A 22,897-nucleotide genomic window follows, 5' to 3' on the forward strand; every position below is an offset into this window, starting at 1 on the left:
GCACGTGCTCATAGTGTTAGACTGTGAAGCTCCTGGTGCTTGCAGGCTTTTCCTACAGAATTATTATTAATTATTATTGCTCCACTTTATGCAAATGATCAGACCAACCACAAGACTAAAGTTTATTTTGCAAACAACTCAGTCCTATAATGATTAGTTTCTGACAAAAATCAGAACTGGAGAGAGAAAAATTATGTTTGAAAACATATCATACACTTGTCTTTAAATTACAGTCTCTTCAATTGGTTTTTCAGGTTTGTTGTTAATGAGTTCAGAATAAGATCATAGTTTACTCATTTTTTTACATTCCCATGCCGAGTAGCTACTTTTCTCTATAGAATCCATTAACTGAGAGAATAAATAAGTTTTAAGTATTTGCCTCCATTTTAGAGTAACTCTGCTTCTCACTGTGAACCAACCAATGATCTCTGGCTGCAGCTCAGAAGAAACAAAGGCATAGGTTATATAAAAATCTGGATGAATATTTTAATTCTGAGCAATTATCCGGCAAATCATGCCAGGTGACTGGAATAAATAGGGTCCCCCTAACCCGGAGGTTTCTTTGTTTCAGAAAAGAAGTCCAAGGGAGCTAACAAAAGCCAAGCCCCATGCACCCAAATCTTAGCAGGCATAACTACAGCCACCAGTTATCTGGGCATGCCAGCAGCCTCGGATTTGTTTTCAAACTGTCCTTACCACCTTGTTTGGTTTTGATACATGTCTTCTAATAACCTGGTTTGTCTCTTCTCACCTTCAGGCATCAACTCCAAATGGTCATCCAAGTGAAGCCTGGGATAATGGCTCCCTTTTACTGGGTCCCTTAGACAGGCCTCCAAGGGAGATCTTCCCCAACAACATCCCGCATCAGCTGGGAGCAGTTAAGGTTGGCCTTTGTCTGTATTCTAACGGCAGTTAGATGCACTTATTCAAAGAGGAAAATGATAGAGGGAGGAGGCAGATAACTCTCCTAGGCAGACAGGGGAGAGTCCCCATAGAAAGTCCAACCCACCAAGGTCATTGTGCACAGGGGGCTTGCCTACACATGCCTGCAGTGAAAATAGTATTGTATCTTATCACTCACTGGTAAAATAGCCACACATAACTGTCTAGCTGCGTGAAGATAAAAAATAACTACTTTGAAATTAGAACAAGTCTCAAGTAAATTCAAAGTTAGCATGTGGTTCATAATGTGATAGACAGGAGACATGGCTGAATATGAAGAATGTGTTCACATCTATTTTATGTCAAGATCAGGAAAATATTTTGTGTATTACTTAGATAAGATTCCCATTGAGATCATTGATTTAAGATTCTATATTGATGGAAAATACCTCAATAATAAAAATAGAGGTTATTAACCAGTAATTTGTATTACTAGTACAAACTTCCATTTAGTATATATTATTCTGTGTGTTGTCAAATCAACTCAGAAGGCAGAAAACTTTGCACTTATCACAACTTTTTAATAAATTAAAAATTAGAATTAAGTAACTATGTTTCTAGGTGGTGCACAACTTTGGAATATTTTTGCAAACAGAGAGTGTTCTTACATCTTCTGGAAATCCTATCAAAATGGACAACAATGGAAGAAACTTTCAGATGAATTTCTACCAACTAGAGATCTGATTAATAGAATTTTGAAGCAAATACTAACACACAAACAAAAAAACTAACATAGAAGCTAAAAAAATAGTGATTTAATACACCAAATGCTCTACCTCATTCTAGTTTATAACATAATCTAACCATGGAGGGCATTGTCATTGTTCATACGAGACAGAATCGATCCCACTCACAATCTTCTGGGAATGTTTAAAAAATGGCATCTTTACATTAAAATGACCAAATCTTTAATAAAATGTAAAACTCGCTTGGCCAAGGGTTCTCCCGCTAGCACTATGGAACCATGGTCCAGTCCTCAGGATGCATCAGTTATTACCCTATTGAAGGGGTGCTCTGTCCCTCCACACCTGTGGGTATTTCTAGTCGGGTGGGATGAGAGACTGAGAAAAGAAATAAGACACAGAGACAAAGTATAGAGAAACAACAGTGGGCCCAGGGGACCGGCACTCAGCACACCAAGGACCTGCACCGGCACTGGCCTCTGAGTTCCCTCAGTTTTTATTGATTATTCTTTTCATTATTTCAGCAAAAAGGAATGTAGTAGGAGAGCAGGGTGATAATAAGGAGAAGGTCAGCAAAAAACATGTGAGCAAAAGAATCTATGTCATAATTAAGTTCAAGTTCAAGGGAAGGTACTATGCCTGGACATGCATGTAGGCCAGATTTATGTTTCTCTCCGCCCAAACATCTCAGCGGCGTAAAGAATAACAAGGCAGCATTGCTACCAACATGTCTCATCTCCCGCCATAGGGTGGTTTTTCTCCTATCTCAGAGTTGAGCAAATGTACAATCAGGTTTTATACCGAGACTTTCAGTTCCCAGGGGCAGGCAGGAGACAGTGGCCTTCCTCTATCTCAACTGCAAGAGGCCTTCCTCTTTTACTAATCCACCTCAGCACAGACTCTTTACGGGTGTCAGGCTGGGGGACAGTCAGGTCTTTCTCACCCCACAAGGCCATATTTCAGACTATCATATGGGGAGAAACCTTGGACAGTACCCCGCTTTCAAGGGCAGAGGTCCCTGTGGCTTTCCACAGTGCATTGTGCCCCTGGTTTACTGAGACTAGACAATGGCAATGACTTTTACCAAGTATACTGCTTGTAAACATTTTGTTAACAAGGCACGTCCTGCACAGCCCTGGATCCCTTAAACCTTGATTTTATACAACACAAGTTTTTGTGAGCTCCAAGTTGGGTCAAAGTGGCTGGGTCAAAGTGGCTGGGGCAAAGCTACAAATTAACAACATCTCAGCAAAGCAATTGTTTAAAGTACAGGTCTTTTTCAAAATGGAGTCTCTTATGTCTTCCCTTTCTACATAGACACAGTGACAGTCTGATCTCTCTTTCTTTTCCCTACACCTATGACTTGACAGCTAAAAGGCCTATATGTTTATAGACTTTATCCCCAGAGATCATCCTTGTTCTACTGCTTGCATGTGTGATACCCACTCCAACCACGAGGAGTTTGAGGCGGCCTTTTTACTATCTCTTTTCCACAGACTCTTGTGATCTTCAATAAGGAAACTGGAAGGAACATTAGTGGACAATACTGCACTTGAATCATATTGGAAGGAATCTTGTCAGATCCTTTTAACTAACTCACTGCAGAAAACACTCAGGCAGTTAATTATTGGGTTCATATTTTACAATTAAAGAATCAATTCAGGCCAGATGCACTGGATCATCCGTATAATCACACCACTTTCAGAAGGGAAGTGAGGGAAATCCCATGAGACCAGGCAATCAAAACCAGCCTGGGCAACACAAAGAGACCGTATTTATATGAAAAAATAAAATAAAAAATAAGGAGGGGATGTGTGGCATGCCCCTCTAGTTCTAGATATTCAAGAGGCTAAGATGGGAAGAATATGTGAGTCAGGAGTTCAAAATTACAGCGAGCTATGATCACACCACTGCACTTTAAACTGTGTGACAGGGTGAGAGCCTGTATCTAAAAGAAAAAACAAGAACCAGTTAAGAATTCCACACAACTGTAAAGCTACTCAAATAGGAAATGTTAAACTGAGCATGTTCATAGATTCTCTGGCATTTCTGATGTTTTTAAGCAGATGGCTGACCTAAGACCTGCAGAATGAGCTGGTAGTCCTTGATTGTGAGAAGCTTCTACTCAAGACATCAGACCAGGACCCTGTTTAATTCCCCTTCCCCTCCTTCTTTTTCTCATTATCCTTTGCTTATATTTCTAAAGTCATCTCATTTCTGTAGACCTGCATGTTGTCCACCCACACTGAACCCTTATCTTCTTTCTTATTGTTTTTATTCCTGCTGCATAGAATAAGTTGTCACACTATTTTTGGGTGCATGACTGCTGATGACTTAAGGCATATTCCTCCATCATCTCCTTTTTTGCCACACAAGGTGAATCTAGTTTGAAATCACAGGAGCTTCTTCATTCGATGCCAGGGGGAGTTTCAAACCCTGCAAACCCCTTTCTGTGAGTGGGAACCCTCACTCTGCCCCCAGGACCAAACCATTGTAAAAATGCTGAGCCGGTCTCCTTTCCTCTTCTTTCAAGCTGTTTTAGATTTTCCTGGGAGACCTGCCCTGCACTCACCAGACACCTATAGAGTGCAAATAATAAACTTTTCCATATTCACTTTCTCTGAGTGTGTGACTTCATCAGACACGACATTCAAACTAAATCTTAGTTGTGATCTCTTGGCTTTGCATGGTGTCAACTACAACTGAGGGTGTGAGCTTGGTGTCACTGGTTCTATCAACCGGACACCCTGGATCCCTGAAACAACTCCAGGACAGAGCTGGACATGTGATATAGATTGATTTCGTATCCCCATCAAAGTATCATCTCAAATTGTAATCCCTACATGTCCGGGGAGGGACCAGGTGAGAGGTGATTGGATCATGGGTCCAGTTTCCCCATGTTGTTCTCATGATAATGAGTGAGTTCTAACAACCGCTGATTGTTTAAAAGTGTGTGTCACTTCCCCATCTCTCTCTCTCCTGCTACCCTGGGAAATGTGCCTTTCTTCCCCTTCACCTTCCACCATGATTGTAAGTTTCCTGTGGCCTCCCCAGCCATGAAGAACTGTGAGCCAACTAAACCTCTTTTCCTTGTAAACTACCCAGTCTCAGGTAGTTCTTTACACCACTACGAAAGTGAACTAATACCACATGACTGGTGGCGTTTGATAAGCTTTTTCAGTGACATAAAATTATGACATTATTTTTCTGTATTCTAGCATTTCTCTAAAAATACGGAGATGCCCAGGGCTCCTTTATGTGTATATTCAAGAGTTTCTGACTTTTCATGTATTTTATTTATCTCTGTCTAATTCTTTTGATACCAGATTATACCTGCTATAATTAGTACTATCATTAATGGAGTTAAATTAAAAATAATAATCTCCATATGAAGTGTTCAATTTTACAAATGGGTCATAGACATTATCACTAGCAACATAGATAACAAGTCAATTCCCTCAAAATTTTCTCTTGTACTATAATTCCTCCTTCCTAGTCCTTCCCCTCTCCTACAATATTCACAGTGAACTACTGATTTTTTATGTAACTTTGGATTACTTTTTGTTCTATAGGATTTATGAAAGTTGTATCTTATGTACGCACTTTTGTTACTTTGGCTCATTTTACTCATCACAAGTACTTGTGAATTTAACCATGCTGTTGAGTGTACCCAACATCAGTTGATGGTAGTAGTGGGTAGTATGTCAATGAATGACTTTTCCTCAATTTGTTTACCAATTAAGCTGATGATTGACATTTGGCTTGTTTTTCATTCTAGGTATTATAAACAAAGATGCTACTCAGCTTAGAGCAGTACACAGCTAGGAAACACATTGTTCTTATTGTTACAACAGCATAAATAACGAAGCTGGAAAAGCTGCACATTAATCAGGTTTAGTGAATATATCAGGTAATAAAAGTTATAGATTTTGGTGTGTTGTGGGATGGGTGTATGTAAGTTTCTGTGTGTGAGAGAGAGAAGAAGGGAGAAAGGAAGGCAGAAAAAGAGAGGAATCTGACATAATTGACCACAATTTATGAGGTTCTCAAGTAATTGCAGGGAATTAGTCCTTATGGACAAGGCTGATGCACCTAGCTAGGGACACCTACAAGAGGACAACTTGACACAGCTAGCTATGGTTATGTATTTATAAAAATATCATTTTCTAATCATACACTCACATGTGTTAGAATAGACAAAGTGGAGTGTGTCTAGTGGTGAAATATGATGGTGTCACAAAACTCCTCATCCAGCCCCTTTCAACCCCAGCTGCACCTGCCCTGAGGCTGAGCTTTGAACCTGCTCTGAGTCCCCACAATTGTCCTGAGTCCCCTGCTGTACGGAGCACCTTTTGGGGTCCTGGTTTTCCTCCATGTTTCCTGAGAACCCTCGGCTACCTGAGGGCATCTACTATGGTCTTGAGTGCCCCTTGGTGTCCTGAGGAATCCTGGGGTCCTGAGTAACTGTGGCTGTCCTGTACACTCCCACAGGGAGGTTTGGGTGTGAGTTCCCACTGTGGTTACCTCACTGTGTCTTTTGTTAAAAATACATGGCTGTGTGCTTGTGGCTCACTTAGCTCAGCTGTAGGAAGAACTGCTTTTTGGACATGGATCTGGAGATGGTGACTGGACTCTTGAGGAGTGGGATGGAATGTGCACTCCCTCATGACCTGTGCACTGGATTCACTCCAGTCCCTTCCTGGGGGGTTTATGAATGCAGCTACAGCAGGAAGCACTGGTTGTGATGGGGAATCCAGAGATGGCACAGGTAAGGGAGAGGGTCTGTGAGGGCTTCACCAGGCCAAGTGGGCACTGAGAAACACAGTTGTTGGTATGCACAGTTTCTGGAGAACACATTGAAATTCCCAAATACATACATTTTTATGAGACTAAAGAGCTCATTTGTGTTCAATTTGTGAGTCTCCTAGAGTAATGCAGTGGATTCTGAGGTTATATTCTGACAAATTTATTGTCACATTTTTCTCCATACTTGGAACCAAATAATAAAGAGAAACTTATGTCAGGAGAATGGCCATTGAACTATCTCTGTTCATGGTGATTTTCAGAATAAGACTGACATGTGATCACCTGAAGGGTGTCCTAATGCTTAACCCACAATTAGACCTGAGCAGCAATCACTGGCGGTGGAGGTCACGCACCTGGAGAAATACCTGATTCACCGAAGCTGCACCTGGCGGGGGTCTCTGCGGGCTCTGAGTCGTGCAGGAACAGCTCCTCCTACAGACTCAGAGTGAGGAAAATCTCTGCTCTTTCTCTGGGGGAGGTGAGGGTTAGTGTGTGGAAAGAACCCACCTTACTTTAATCAAGATCTCTGTACTTGAACAGAAACAAAGAATGTGAGAAAAAACTAATTTCATTTTAAATAGAACAATTTCTCATGAGGAAGGCAATAATATGTCTGGATCTTACACAGAATTAAGAAACAATAAATTTGGGGTAAAGTTGAAAATTACAATTTCTTTGCAGGTTCTGTTCCTAATTATCTACGTCATCTGAGAAAATGAAGTAAAATCATGGTTTTTATATAAAAATTCACAAACAGGGTGCTGGACCTGAGAATGCACCTCCCATACCTCCAACATCAGGAAGCCCAATAGACCAGGCAGCCAGCTGCTGCACCGCACTCTAACACCTGCCACCTGGTGTGTGCCAAAGACACCCATCCTGGGAGCTCCTCCCAGACACTGGCTGTGCACAGTGGAGACACTGAGGCATGGCTGCTGCTGGGACACATGGGACATCCCCGATGGATAACTGTGCTCAGGGAGGCACAAATGGCCTCGTTGGACTTAGCTTAGACCACAGGATACTTAGGGCAGCTTCATCAAACTCCCACCCTCCTCCAGCACTAGTGGTGAGATTGACCTTCTGGGGTAAAAATGTCTACAGCCTCCCTGGCCTCCTGTGCGTTTTTATGCCTCCAACACTTACATCTGCCTTTGCAACAAATGAGAATGTCCAGAGACCTCAGGGGTGGCCACGGAAGCATAAATGTCGAGAGGCTCCCAGGGAAACTGTTGGATGCAGAGGAAGCCTCAGACCCTGAAGGAAAGCAGCCCATGACGACCGTCTGCACCTGCCCTAGAGCTGCCCCTGTTTTCTGTGGGTCCTGAGTGCCCCTTTTAGCCCAGCCTCCTCCATTATCATTGCAGGAAATTCTGTGTCTGTGTGTTCACACTGATGTCTTCTTACCTGGTGCCTCACATACAGTAATACACGGCCGTGCCCTCTGCTCTCAGACTGTTCATTTGCAAACGGAGTGAGTTCTTGGCACTTTCTTTGGAGATGGTGAATCTGCTCTTCACAGATTGTGCATAACATATCTGACTTCTATCGTACTATATATCTATGACTCACTCCAGCCACTTCCCTGGAGCCTGGGAAACCGAGCTCATTCAGTAGCTACTGAAGGTTAATCCAGAGTCTCCACAGGAGAGTCTCAGGGATCCCCCAGGTTGTCTTGGGTCCTCTCCAGACTCCACCAGCTGTACCTCACACTGGACACCTGCAAACATGTAGACATCCCGGTCCAAAACTGCCTGACATATCCACTGTTTCTCTCAAATGTATCCATTCATGCTCAATCTCTCTAGTTCACCTTTTAAAATGGCAACAGTGAAAACCCAGCTCAGCCCAAGCTCCATGGTGGGTCCTCTGTCTTTAGTCCTGATCACCAAATAGAAACCCCTGGGAATCCCAAGGCTGCTTCTCTCCCAGAGCTGTGGGGTCAGGACTGGGCTGGTTTTCATCAGCAGAGGGAGAAACCTATTTGCATGTCTCCTACTATATAGCAAGCTCTGGGTTGGGAATCCTGAGGAGGGGCAGGGCTCAGAGCAGACAAAGTGCCCCCGAGATTGGTAGTCATCTTATCACTCAGGAAAATATCACTATATTATATAATTGTGCCTTGATAATCATTTAGCAGTCATCATCTTCTTTTTGACATATTTGTAGAATACCTTTAATGTAAGTGTCAATGTTGCATTTTAAGGAAGATAAATTACATACAGAACAGAGTGTTTATACATTGCATTCAAAGTCACACAGCTGGACAGAGTTAACCCCATTATCTCGGCTCTGACCACTAGAGAAGACTGCTCCCCTGAGACAACTCCAGGGCAGTGTGGGACACACCTAGTGAGGTTCGCAGGATTCCACCCCCGCCAGGACATCTCTGTTTTCTTTTAGTGTATTCAGCTGTTTACCGGAAGTATACAGAGAGAACCAGTGTTCAAGCCTGTGTACTTTCAAGAGTCTGAGATATTTCCAGTGTTCATACCCATCTATTTTTTGTTCCTCCTCAATAAACATATTCATGTGTTTATTTGTTACTGCTTTTTAAAGTACAATTAATAATTCAAATCTACACTGCACAATTTGGAAAATGGTAACGTATGTGTGCAAACTTTAATCAGGTTGTGTACAATTAAGTTAATCCCTAAATCTTTCTGTCACTTCTCTGTAATTTCATCTCACCACCCAATTACTTTCAACACCCGTTTCTCACATTTTCAAATCTGCTTTGTTACTGTAGAATAGTTGTACCTTTTGCAGTTTATACAATTAGAAGTTTATGAAGGGCCCTCTTAATTCTTCAGCTACTTTCACTCAACAGAGTTATTTGAGAATGTAGACATGCTTTTATGAGAATGAGGATGCCTTGATTCTAATTCTGCATTGTACTTTGGTCCATAATCATATGTCAAATTGTTTAACGTTCACCTGTAGTGGACATGGATATTTGATTTGTTCCCTTAGTTTCTGGCTTTTATATAGAAAGTGGCTACTCAGTGTGGGAATGTGAAAAATGAGAAAACTATGGTCTTATTCTGACCTCATTAACAACAAACCTGAAAAACTGAATAAATGAAGAAGAAAACCTTTTAACATATCTGAGCTGCTTTCACAGAGCTAACGAGAAGACTGAAATGTGAGGAGAGAGATGCCAGCAGAGAGGACTGGGGCCCACATGTTAGTGAACCCAGGGCAGGTGCCACTGGATGGCATTGAGAGAGGAACAGGCTAACCTGGAAATATTTAGTGAGGTTTCTTTTTGGATACATGTGCTAATGGTATTAGAGTGTGAATCTACTAGTCCTTGCAGGATTTTCCCAAGGATTTGAAAAATCTACAGTCAACTCCCTTATCTGCTCTCCTGTGGTGCTGACAGGAAGGGAAGAACAGCGAGGACTGTTGAATGCCTGGATCCACCTCCACTGTCTCAGGGGAAATCCACTAAAACCTGCATCCTATGGGGTGTGGTGGAGTCAACAGAAACTAAAGAAAACAGAAAATTCCCAAAGAACTCCATCTAGAAGAAATTCTTAATCTGCAGGGTAAGTTCAATGGAGGAGAAGCTGAGGACACTGATGAGAAACCACTGTGGTTGGGAAGACACTCTACCCCTGGGGGAAAAGGTACGGACAGGAAAATTGGGAAGGTCACCCCCAGAACTATGATTTCTACTCATGCATAAGAAGGAGGCTGATTCAGAAGGTTGGAGAACGTCCCCATTTGTTCAAGCCGCTTCTCCACATGGTCAACAAGTCTTCAGAATAATGAAGTAGCTGCCCCAGCTCCATTCTGACTTCTGTCATGTGACAGTTTTTTGTGGATTTGCTTTCTGCTCTCTCATGATTTGTTTCTTCTCTCAACTCATAGCTCTATTCTCCTGTTAATTCTCAGTTTATTGAAGAGATTCATATTTAGCTTAGAACATTACAATTTTTGGAAGAAATTTTCGTCCTAAACACACCAAATCTAATGAGCTCTCTCCAGGGATGCCCATCTGCTTTTTTGTCTTCCTTTCCTGTGGGATATGGCCCTTTTTTCTCCAGCTCTTATATTCATATGCATGAGGAGTCCAACCATCACACACCCAGGGACATCTTGGAGGAACGGACCCTACCATCCGTCTCCTCAGCCTTCATGTGCACAGTGGCCACTCTGTCACCTGTTGTATGTGCTTTAGGGCTTTCCATTTAAAAGTGTATTTCACTTTCCCCCCAAATAAAGTTTCTGGTCCTTAAATACCTTGATGAGCCAGTCTTCTTTTCTGTCCCTCTGTAGTTAATATTGTTTTATTCCATTAACATTCACTGGGAACATCAGTGAAAAGGGAAGTGACCAGCCATCCCTTCCATTGTCTGACTTCTGCCTGATGGACCCACCCATGAGCTTTACTCCACTGCTCTGTAGCTGATGGGGCCATCCGGACCTTTATTAATAAGAGGTGTGTGATTTATTAGAGAATGGCTGAGATCAGCAGATGCCTGAGCTCCTCAGAACACAGGTGTGGTCCTGCAGTAGAGTGTGAGTGACTGAAATCACACGTGTGTATAACCCGTGGCCTCAGCCCATAAGCTGATACCAGCTTCTGGCCATTCCTAGGTTGCCCGATGAGGGGTGTCCAGAGAAGGATGGATGCAGGATGTGGATTTTGGAAAGTGATGTGGTGTCGGGGGCACTGACGGCCAAATTTTATTTTAAGTCTATTCTGTCCTTGGCACTTGGGGAAGACTGAGAAGAAAGGAACAAAACTCAGACCCCATGTAGCTCCCCATTTAGGAAGAGATTCAGTGCAAATTTAGAAAGTTGAAGAAATAGACTATACTTCAGGGATCATTTCTATAGTCGGTTTGAGGTGGTTGAAGAAAAACAGTGACGTTGGTGATGTTGGTGTGGTTTTCTATGACGTACTTAGGAGACAGCAGAAGATGGGCAGTGACCAGTCTCCATCCAGCTGGTACCCCTTGTCTATTTGTTATGTCCAAATAAAAGATAAAAGAAAACATTTGTGACACACACACAAGGGCTGGTTTCAGAGACCTTGCTCAAAAATAGCCAACAGGGCCATGACACATTTTTATATGAGAACTACTATTTTTGCCTACTTCTTGTGGAAATCTGAGAGAAGTGTCCAGTCTCAGGGGGCTGATCCTCCCTCCACGAAACAGAGCTAACAGAGTTAAGTGGTATCAGTCTGTTTGGATCTTCATAAGAAGACAACAGGAGTGGGTGAGTTAAACAACAAATATTGATTTTCTTACAATTCTGCAGTCTGAATGTGGAAGATCAAGGAGCTGGCAAAATTGGTTCTTAGTATGGCTTCTTCCTGGCTTGCACAGGGCCACCTTCTAGTGCACTACGTCTCCTCACGGCCTCTTCTCTGTGTGCACGCGAAAAGTGAGAGGTCTCTGGTGTCTCTTCCTCTTCTTATGAAGACAACTGGTTTATTGAATTAGGGTCTCACACTTTGACCACATTTAACCTTAATTACATCATTAAAATTCCAGTATAGATCCATTGGATTTAAGGTTTCGGTAAATGAATTTCAAATAGGGCACAATTCCATTGATGACACAAATCAAGAGATGGTGAGAACCATATATATATATGGTGTGTATATATATAATATACATATGGTGTGTATATATTTTATATATATAGTGTGTATATATATAATATATATGGTGTGTATCTATATAATATATATGGTATATATATGGTGTGTGTGTGTATGTGTATATATATATACACACACACACATATATGGTAAAATGAGTCACGCAGGAACTTGTAGGAAAGTTCCTAGTAATTGGTGAAACCTCAACAGTAAACAGAAAAATTGTCTTCCTCCTTTCTTGTCTGCCACAAGGATGTGAGGAAGCAGAACCACAGATAATAAAGAAAGAGGAGCCCTGGGGACATCTGAGTGCTGGCGAGGAGGGAGACCACAGAGCAGATGAGGAAGCCCCGCCCTCCCTGCACCTGCTCCTGACCGGGCCTCTTGCTCTGTGGGCCCCGCGCGCCCCCTGCTGGTCTTGAGCAGCACCTGCGCCCGCCCCCTCCGCCTCCCTGCAGGGAGGTTTGTGTCTGGGCTCACACTCACCTCCCCTCACTGTGTCTCTCGCACAGTAATACACAGCCGTGTCCGCGGCGGTCACAGAGCTCAGCTTCAGGGAGAACTGGTTCTTGGACGTGTCTACTGAGATGGTGACTCGACTCTTGAGGGACGGGTTGTAGTAGGTGCTCCCACTGGTATAGATACCCCCAATCCACTCCAGTCCCTTCCCGGCGGGCTGCCGGATCCAGCTCCAGTAGTAACTACCACTGCTGATGGAGCCACCAGAGACAGCGCAGGTGAGGGACAGGGTCTGTGAAGGCTTCACCAGTCCTGGGCCCGACTCCTGCAGCTGCAGCTGGGACAGGACCCCTGTGAACAGAGAGAACCACGGTGAGCCCTGGGATCAGAGGCACCTCCCATATCCCCATGTCTGGATCCCTGAGACACTCACATCTGGGAGCTGCCACCAGGAGAAGGAAGAACCACAGATGTTTCATGTTCTTGCACAGGAGGTCCAGGACTCTCAGAAAGTATTTCCCATGTGAGCTGGACCCTGAATTTAAGGAAATGTGTGGTGGTTTCCTGTGGGTGCTTAAGTAAGGATTTGCATGTGGGTGGTGCCTTTGTATGGAGAGGTGAAAAAGGAGGAGGGAGGCCCCAGTCTTTTGGGCTCGCCCTGGGAGTAGGATGCTGGCTGTGCCCTTTGAGAACTCAGTTGTCTTCTTGGGGTCTCCCCTCTCCAAGCCCAGAGTCCTCTTCTTTCAGGTAAAGAGATGTGCTGAAGGACCTGGTCTGGGAGATGAGTGTGATCATGGATCAAGGACAGATTTTGGAATATGGTCAATATTGTTCTACCCTTGAAGATTCATATAAATTGTCATCTAAATTGTCATTTACTACTTCAGACACATTGAAACAGCAGCTGAATGTAATAATGACAGTGACTTCAAACAATCCTGGATCCATCCAATGTTTATAGTAGTTCAGAACATCCACCATGGTTATAGGGAAGCTCCCTGTCCCTGGAAGTGGGTCATTTTTAAAAAGCACCTGAGAGCTGTCCTTCTGTGTCCTTTTGAAATTTGGGATTCTGTCTGAGATCTCAGGAGAAGGTAGTGGGACATATCTACATCCTTCTCAATGTGTGACCGTGAAGATATGTCTTGGCCTCTAAACACTTTTATATGAAAATATGTAGATTGGGGATTGCAGTGAGAACTTCAGACAAAAACTCTATAACAGGTCAGCACTGGAGGATAGTCTCATGAAGATCATGAAGATTAGTGCGATTGTCTTTCCTGGGAACCAGAGAGGAACTCTGTGACCCCTTCCCTCTGAGAGCACAAGGAACTCTTGTCCTTCCCTGACAGGACACACTTGTGCAACATGGCTGGACAATGACACTCAAGTCCAGAGTCCTTACCCACATATTTATCATTTCAGATCCATCTGTCTCTGAAAGACTTTCTCCTCCACTGAATTGCATGAACATACCCTAGGATGTGCGGTATTGCAAGTTGGGCATTTGACATTAGTTTGGTGAATTATATAATAAATAATCTATCTCCATGGATGTAGGTAACAGGAGAGTCATCAGAAGTTTGATGTGTTTTAAAATCAGGACAAACCTGGGCTTTCTTGTTAGGACCTGAACAACTGGGCTGACCTGTGGGACAACAGAGGGAAAGAGACAGACCCCACACCAGAGCCAGGTGAACTCCTTCCCTACCGGATGGTCTCTGGGCATTTTGTTTGAACAGATTGAGAAGGAGCTTCCTCACCCTCAGGAGAATTATGAACATTGAGGGAAATTGATATAAATTTTTATTTACAGAGAATAATTCATAGGCTTGTAGACATCTATGTGGGTGTGTGCAGGGTTGCTAAGATATGCTTATACACAGAACAGAAAGAATTATATTTCATGGAAAGAAAAGCAAAGAGCTTCTGAATTTGTAGGTATTGTTTCCCACAAATGTGTGAGATCACTAGATCATGTTATGATGGTGGAGGTAAAATTTCCCAACATTGTTATGGAGACAAAATGCAAAAGAGTAAAGATTCAAGTGAGATTCCTTTGAAAAATACCAGTAATGAACAGGCCAAAAAAATGAACCATTATCGACAGAGTGCTAAGAATTGGGGTTTGAGAACCTCTGCCTAGATTTCAGAAGGTGTATGAAAACACCTGGATGTCCAGTCATAAGTTGGCTGCAGTGGTGGATCATTCATGGAGAACATCTTCTAGGGCAATGAGTAAGGGAAATATAGGGCCAGAGCTCCCACACAGAGTCCCTACTGGGGCACTGCCTAGTGGAGCTGTGAGAAGAGGGCTGCTATCCTCCAGACCCTGGAATGGTAGATCCACTGACAGTTTGCACTTTGTGCCTGGAAAATCCGCAGACACTGAACACCAGCCTGTGAAAGCAGCCAGGAGGGAGGCTGTACCCTGCAAAGCCACAGGGGTGGAGCTGCCCAAGACCATCGGAACTCACCTGTTGCATCAACATGTCCCGGATGTGAGAAGGGGAGTTACAGGTGATCATTGTGGAGCTTTATGATTTGACTGCCCTGCTGGATTTTGGACTTGCATGGGGCCTTTTTGTTATGGGCAATTTCTGTCATTTGTAATGGGTGTGTTTACCCAATGCTTGTAACTTGCTTCTGAATTTACAGGCTCATAAGGGGAAGGGACTTGCCTTGTCTCAGATGAAACATTGTACTGTGGACTTCTGAGTTGATGAAATGAGTTTAGACTTTAGGGAGCTGTTGGGAAGACATGATTTGTTTTGAAATGTGAGGACATGAGATTTGGGAGGGAACCTGGGGTGGAATGATATGGGTTGGATGTGTCCTCACTCAAATCTCATCTTGATGTGTAACTCCCATAATTCTCAATGTTGTGGGAGGGACCAGTGGGAGGTGACTGAGTTATGGGGGTTGCGTCTCTCCTGCACTGTTCTCTTAATAGTGAATGAATCTCATGAGATCTGATGGTTTTAAAAAGGGGAGACCCCAGCACAAGCTCTCTTCTCTTGTCTGCCGCCATGTCAGATGTGCCTTTTACCTTTCACCATGATTGTGAGGCCTTTCCAGCCACGTGGAACTGTAAGTCCAATAAAACTCTTTCTGTTGTAAGTTTCCCAGTCTCTGGTATGTCTTTATCAGCCACGTGAAAACAGACAAACACAGTCAGACGTGATCTACTCAAGGTCTCTTTATCAGCAGTGTGAAAACAAACACAGTCAGACGTGCTCTACTCAAGGCCTCTGCACATGGAGAAAAACCACGGAAAGTGGAAAATGCATTTTCTTGGTTTGATGAAAAATACCTGTAGAAAACACAACCCTGTGGCAGGACATCATGCAGAATTCAGAAATATTGGAATTGGAATAAATGTGAAAATTACAATCATTTGCAGCTGCACATTTGTTCATTTATCTTCAAATGAAATAAAGTAAAAGCAGGTGTTCTCTGTAAAAATCCACAAAGAGTGTGTTGACCTTGAGAATACACCCCTCTCTCAGCTTCTAAAGGTGAGAAAATGCACGTGGATCAGGTGTCAAGCTGCCGCTTTGTGACGTCTGTGGTATGGCTTGTGCTGAAGCCCAGGTGCTGTGGTCAACTCTAATGGAAGGAAGGACTCTTCAATGGTTTTGAGGCAGAGCCATTACTGGAGTCATCGGGGTCCCCTGTGGGGTATGTTCCTCGGGACAGTGATCAGTGAGATCAAGGCGGATCATTTCTGCCCCCAAAGTGACACTCAGGCTTCTGCAGGGTGAGGATGTATCCTCCTGTTACAACAACAACAACAACAAAAAAGATACAAAGTTGAGGGGACATTTTTCAGCCAGAGACGACATCGAATGTTATTACAGAATTGGAAATCTAGAGAAGTTCTCTGGGGTAAGTTGCTAAAAAGGCAACCCTAGACCATGACAGGAAACCCAGGCTTATACCACCTGCACTTGCCCCTGGGGACAGCCCAGTATACAGTGTCCCAGGCTTTCCCTGGTTGTCCCAGGTACCCTGCAGGGAGGTTTGTGTCTGGGCTCACACTGACTTCTCACTGCATCTTTAACACAGTAATACACAGCCGTGTCCTTGGCTCTCAGGCTGTTCATTTGCAGAGACGGTGAATTCTGGGCATTGTCTCTGGAGATGGTGAATCGGCTCTTCAGAGAGTCTGTGTAGAGTACGGTACCACCACTTGTACTAATAACTGAGACGCACTCCAAACCCTTTCCTGGAGCCTGGCAGACCCAGTGCATCCAGTAGCTACTGAAGGTGAATCCAGAGGCTGCACAGGAGAGTCTCAGGGACCCCCCAGGCTGGACCAAGCCTCCTCCAGACTCCACCAGCTGCACCTCACACTGGACATCTGCAAACACAGAGACACCCTGGTCAGAAACTGCCACACAAATCCACTGTTTTGCTCACTCATGCCCACTCCCACTCAATCCCTCTATTTATCTGTGAATCACCTCTTAAAATAGCAACAAGGAAAACCCAGCTCAGCCAAAACTCCATGGTGAGTCCTCTGTGTTCAGTGCTGATCACCGAATGGAAACACCGCCGACTTCCAGTGCTGGGCTCCTCTCCCAGAGCTGCAGGGTCAGCTGGGCTGGTTTTCATCAGCAGAGGGAGGGCCCTATTTGCATGTCCCCCACTATATAGCAAGCTCTGGGGTGGGACATCTCAGGAGAGGCTGGGCTCAGGGCAGACGAAGTGTCCTGGGACAGATTGGAATAATTATATCATTCATGAAAATATAATTTTATATTATGTGCTTGTGCCTTGATTAATATTTAGCTCATAATCTTATTTTATTCTTACATATTTATACAATATATTTAATGCAGGTTTCAATGTTACATTTTACAGGAGATAATTTACACAGAGAACACAGCAGTTGTGCAGTGTGTCTAAAATTACACATCTAAAAAATTAGTCCTATTACCTGGGCCTGCGCTCTAATCACCAGAGGAGGCAGCTCCCCTGAGACAACTCCAGGGCAGCATGGCCCATGCCTAGTGAAGTCTGCAGGATTCCTCATCTGTTATGACAACTTTCTGTAATTTACCAAAATACGTAGGGTGAACCATGGTTCATGTGCATGTTTTCATAAGTCAGTCATATTCCTTGTGTTAACATCGATCTGTTTATTGCTCCATTTTAGTCAAATGTTATTTTATTGGTTTCTTTGTTATTGCTTTATTCAAGTGTAATTAATAAATAATTAATTCAAATTTATAGTGAAGGATTTGAAAAATGTTGACCTATGTTTGCAACCATTTGCTCAGGACTTCAATCAAGTTTTGAATAATTAAATTAATCCCTAAATCTTTCTTTTATTTCTCTGAAATTCAACTCACATCCCCATTACTCCCAACAGCGTATTGTCAGACAAACTCAAATCTTCCCCGTGTTAATTTACAATAATGACATCTTCTAAAATTCCTACAAATGTATCATATAAAATTTACTCTTAATTCCTTAGTTTCTTTCACTAAGCAGAATTACTTAAGAATTTAGCCATGTTGTTTATATGAGTGAGGCATGCCTTGATCTCAAGCTGCATTATACTCCAGTACATAAATATATGCCAAACTATTTAATTGTTCACCTGTAACTAAATGTGATTTGTTCTCTCAGTTAATGGATTTGATAGAGAAAAGCAGCTACTAAAGCATGGGAATATAAAAAGGAGCAAAGTATGGGCCGGGTGTGGTCGCTCACACCTGTAATCCCAGCACTTTGGGAGGCCGAGGCGGGTGGATCACGAGGTCAGGAGATCGAGACCATTCTGGCTAACACGGTGAAACCCCGTCTCTACAAAAAATTAGCCGGGCGTGGTGGCGGCGCCTGTAGTCCCAGCTCCTCGGGAGGCTGAGGCAGGAGACTGGCGTGAACCCGGGAGGCGGAGCTTGCAGTGAGCCGAGATCACGCCACTGCACTCCAGCCTGGGCGACAGAGCGAGACTCTGTCTCAAAAAAATAAAAAAATAAAAAAAAGAGTAAAGTATGATCTTATTCTGACCTCATTAACAGCAAACCTGAACAACCACACACAAAAAAACCTTCAACATATCTGAGTTTATATCAGAGAGAAAACAAACAATAAACAAAACCTGAAATCTGAGGAGAGAGGAGGCTGCAGAGAGAAGCAGGACCCATGTATTACTGTACCTGGGCAGATGCCACTGGATGGCATTTAAGATCGGAACAGGCTGGCTTGGAAATATTCAGTGAGTTGTGTGAGGATGCACGTGCTCATAGTGTTAGACTGTGAAGCTCCTGGTGCTTGCAGCCTTTTCCTACAGAATTATTATTAATATTCTTGCTGCACTTTATGCAAATAATCAGGCCAAGTTTAAGACTAAAGTTTATTTTGCAAACAACTCAGTCTTACAATTACTTGATTCTGACAAAAACCGGAACTGGAAAGAGAAAAATTGTATTTCAAAACATATCATACGATCATCTTTAAATTTTAATCTCCTCAGTTGTTTAAGTATTTGCCTGCATTTTAGACTGACTCTGCTTATTCCTGAGCGCCAATCAATGATCTCTGGCTACAGCCCAGAAGAAACAAAAAGCGATGGGGAATATAAAAAAATCTGTATCAATATTTTAATTCTAAGCAATTATCCTTTAAATCATGCCAGGTGATGGGAATGAATAGGGTGCCCCTAACCTGGAGGTTTCTTTGTTTGCGAAAATAAATCCCAGGGAGCTAACAAAAGCCAAGCCCTATGCACCCAAATCTTAGCAGGCATAACTACAGCCGCAGTTATCTGGGCATGTCAGCAGCCTTGGAATTTTTTTCAAACTGTCCTTATCACCTTGACCACCTTGTTAGGTTTTCATACATGTCTTCTAATAAACCGATTTGCCTTTTCTCATTTTCAGACCATCAAACTCCAAATGCTCATGCAGCTGAAGCCTGGGATAATGGCTCCCTTTTCCTGGGGTCCCTTAGACAGGCCTCCAAGAGAGATCTTCCCAAACAGCATCCCCCGTCAGCTGGAAGCAGTTAAGATTTGTCTTTGTCTCTATTCTAACAACAGTTAGATGTACTTATTCAAAGAGGAAAATGATAGAGGTAGAAGGCACAGAACTCTCCTAGGCAGGTAGGGAAGAGTCCCCATAGAATCTCCAACGCCCCAGGGTCATTGTGCACAGGGAGTTGCCTAGACATGCCTGCGGTGAAAATTGTTAATGTTGTCTTTATCACTCTCGGAATAAATAGCCACACATAATAATCTAGCTGCATGAAGATAAAAATTAACTAGTTTGAAATTAGAACAAGTCCCAATAAAGTCAAAGTTAGCATGTGGTTTATAACATGATACACAGGAGACATGGCTGAATACTAAGAATGTGTTCACATCTGTTTTATGTCATGATCAGGAAAATATTTTGTATATTATTTAGATAAGAGTCCCACTGAGAGCACTGATGAACACTGATGGATAATACCTCAATAATAAAGTAAGGGTTATTAACTAGTAATTTGTATTAAGAGAACAAACTTTTATTTAGGATATATTATTATATGTGTTGTGAAATCAACTGAGAAGGCAGAAAACATTGAACTTATTAGAGCTTTTTAATAAATTAAAAATGAGAATTAAGTACATATGTTTCTAGATGGTGCATAACTTTGGAATGTTTTGTTTTGTTTTATTTTGAGATGGACCCTCGCTGTGTCTCTCAGGCTGGAGTGCAGTGGCACAATTTCGGCTCACTGCAACATCAGCCTCCAGGGTTCAAGCAATCCTCAAGTGCCACCATGCCCGGCTAATTTTTGTATTTTTAGTAGAAAGGAGGTTTCACCATGTTGGCCAGGCTGGTCTCAAACTCCTGACCTGAAATGATCCCCCCCACCTCGGCCTCCCAAAGTGCTGGGTTTACAGGCATGAGCCACTGGCCTGGCCTGGAATATTTTTACAAACAGAGAGGGTTCTTATGTATTCTGGAAATCCTATCAAACTGGAAAACAAGGAAAGAAACTCTCAGATGAATTTCTACTTACTACAGAGCTGATTAATATCATTTTAAAGCCAACGCTAACATGCAGACAAAAAACTAACATGGAGCTAAAAAATAAAATATACAGTGATTCAATACAGCAAACACTGTAGCTCAATCTAGTTTATAATATTATCTAATCATGGAGGGCATTGTCTTTGTTCATACAAGACAGAGTCAATCCCACTCACAACCTTCTGGGAATGTTTAAAAAGTGGCATCTCTACATATTTTAATAAAATGTAAAACTCCCTTGGTCAAGGGTTCTTCCACTAGCACTGTGCAATCATGGTCCAGTCCTCAGGGTACATCAGTTATTACCCTATGACTTGGTAGCTAAAAGGCCCATACATTTATAGACTTTACCCCCAGAGATCATGTTTGCTCTATTGCATGCATGTGTTGCAAAATACTGAAAGTGATTCCTGTGTGATATCCACTCTAACAATGAAGAGTTTAAGGCTGCCTTTTTACTACATATTTTCCACAATTCCCTGTGATCTTCAGCAAGGAAACTGGAAGGAACACCAGCGGAAAATACTGCTCGTGAATCACATAGGAAGGAACCTTATCAGATGCTTTTAACTAACTCACTGCAGAAAACATTCAGGCAGTTAATTATTGGGTTCATATTTTACAACTAAAGAATAAATTCAGGCCAGATGCAGTGGATCTTCCCTATAATCACACCACTTCCAGAAGCAAAGTGAGGGAAATCCCATGAGACCAGGCAATCGAAGCCAACCTGAGCAACATAAAGAGATGCTATTTCTATGAAAAAATGTTTAAAAAATAAGGAGGGTAGGGGTGGTGTGCCCATCTAGTTGTAGATACTCAGAAAGCTAAGATGGAAAGGTTGTGTGAGTCAGGAGCTCAAATTTACAGTGAGCTATGATCACACAACTGTACTTTAAGCTGTGGAACAGTGTGAGAGCCTGTCCCTAAAAACAAACAAAAAAGAATCAATTAAGAATTCCACACAACTGTAAAGCTACTCAAATAGGAGATGTTAAACTGAGCATCCTCATAGACCCTCTGGCGTTTCTGATGTTTTTAAGCAGATGGCTGACCTAAGACCTGCGGAATAAGCTGATAATCCTTGATTGTGAAAAGCTTCTACCCAAGACATTAGACCAGGCCCCTGTTTAATTCTCCATCCGCTTCTTCTTTTTCTCATTATTCTTTGCTTACATTTCTAAAGTCATCTCATTTCTGCAGATCTGGGTGTTGTCCACCCATACCGAACCCTTGTCTTCTTTCTTATTCATTATTTTTATTCCTGCTGCATGGAATAAGTTGTCACACTAGTTTTTGGTGCATGACTGCTGATTACTTAAGGCTCACTCCTCCATCGTCTCCTTTTTTGCCACACAAGATGAATCTAGTTCAGACTCACAGGATCTTCTTCATTTGATGCCAGTGGGAGTTTCAAACCCTATAAACCCCCATCTGTGAGTGGGAAGCTTCACTTTGCCCCCACCACTAAACCATTATAAAAACCCTGAGCCAGTCTCCTTTGGTTTTCTTTCAAGCCATTTTAGATTTTCCTGGGAGACCTGCCCTGCACTCAGCAGACACCTCTACAGTGTAGATAATGAACTTTTCCCTATTCACTTGCTCTGAGTGTGTGACTTCATTAGACACGACATACACATTAAATCTCACTTGAGATCTCTTGGCTTTGCATGGTGTCAACTACAACTGATAGTATGAACTTGGTGTCATTGTTTCTATCAACAGGACACACTGGATCCCTGAAACAACTCCAGGACAGAACTGGACATGTGATATAGATTGGTTTTGTGCCCCACCTAAATATCATCTCAAATTCTAATCCCCACATGTCAAGGGAGGGACCAGGTGAGAGGTGATTGGATCATGGGGGCAGTTTCCCCATGTTGTTCTCATGATAGTGAGTGAGTTCTAACAACCGCTGATGGTTTAAAAGTATGTGTCACTTCCCCTCCTCTGTCTCTCTCCTGCTGGGCTGTGAGATGTGCCTTGCTTCCTCTTCACCTTCCACCATGATTGTAAGTTTCCTGTGGCCTCCCCAGCCATGCAGAACTGTGAGCCAACTATACCTCTTTTCCTTGTAAACTACCCAGTCTCAAGTAGTTTTTTATACCAGTGTGAAAATGAACTGATACAACATGCCTGGTGGGTTTGATAAACTTTCTTAGTGATGTAAAATTATGCCATTATTTTGCTGTATTCTAGTGCTTCTCTAAAAATAAAGAGATGTCCAGCATTCATTCATGTGTATATTCAGGATTCTCTGACTTTTCATGTATTTTATTTATCTTTAATTCCTTTGATACCAATTTATACCTGTTCTAATTAATACTATCTTTAATGGGGTTAAACTAAAAACA

At 42.6% G+C, this 22,897-nt stretch overlaps 1 pseudogene and 1 gene segment (V, D, J or C); both read right to left on the reverse strand.

Annotated features, from left to right (window-relative positions):
- Positions 1-12,543: 12,543 nt before the first annotated feature.
- Positions 12,544-13,034, reverse strand: LOC103785316 (immunoglobulin heavy variable 4-30-4-like; annotated as a pseudogene).
- A 3,411-nt stretch (positions 13,035-16,445) lies between these two features.
- LOC100988820 (immunoglobulin heavy variable 3-64D-like) lies at positions 16,446-17,081 on the reverse strand. The segment is given in 2 exon segments: positions 16,446-16,873; positions 16,977-17,081. Coding segments are annotated over 2 exon segments (474 nt in total).
- Between the last annotated feature and the right edge of the window lie 5,816 nt (positions 17,082-22,897).

This window comes from Pan paniscus, chromosome 15 (genome assembly GCF_029289425.2).
Source record: "Pan paniscus chromosome 15, NHGRI_mPanPan1-v2.0_pri, whole genome shotgun sequence".
Taxonomy (NCBI): Eukaryota; Metazoa; Chordata; class Mammalia; order Primates; family Hominidae; genus Pan; species Pan paniscus.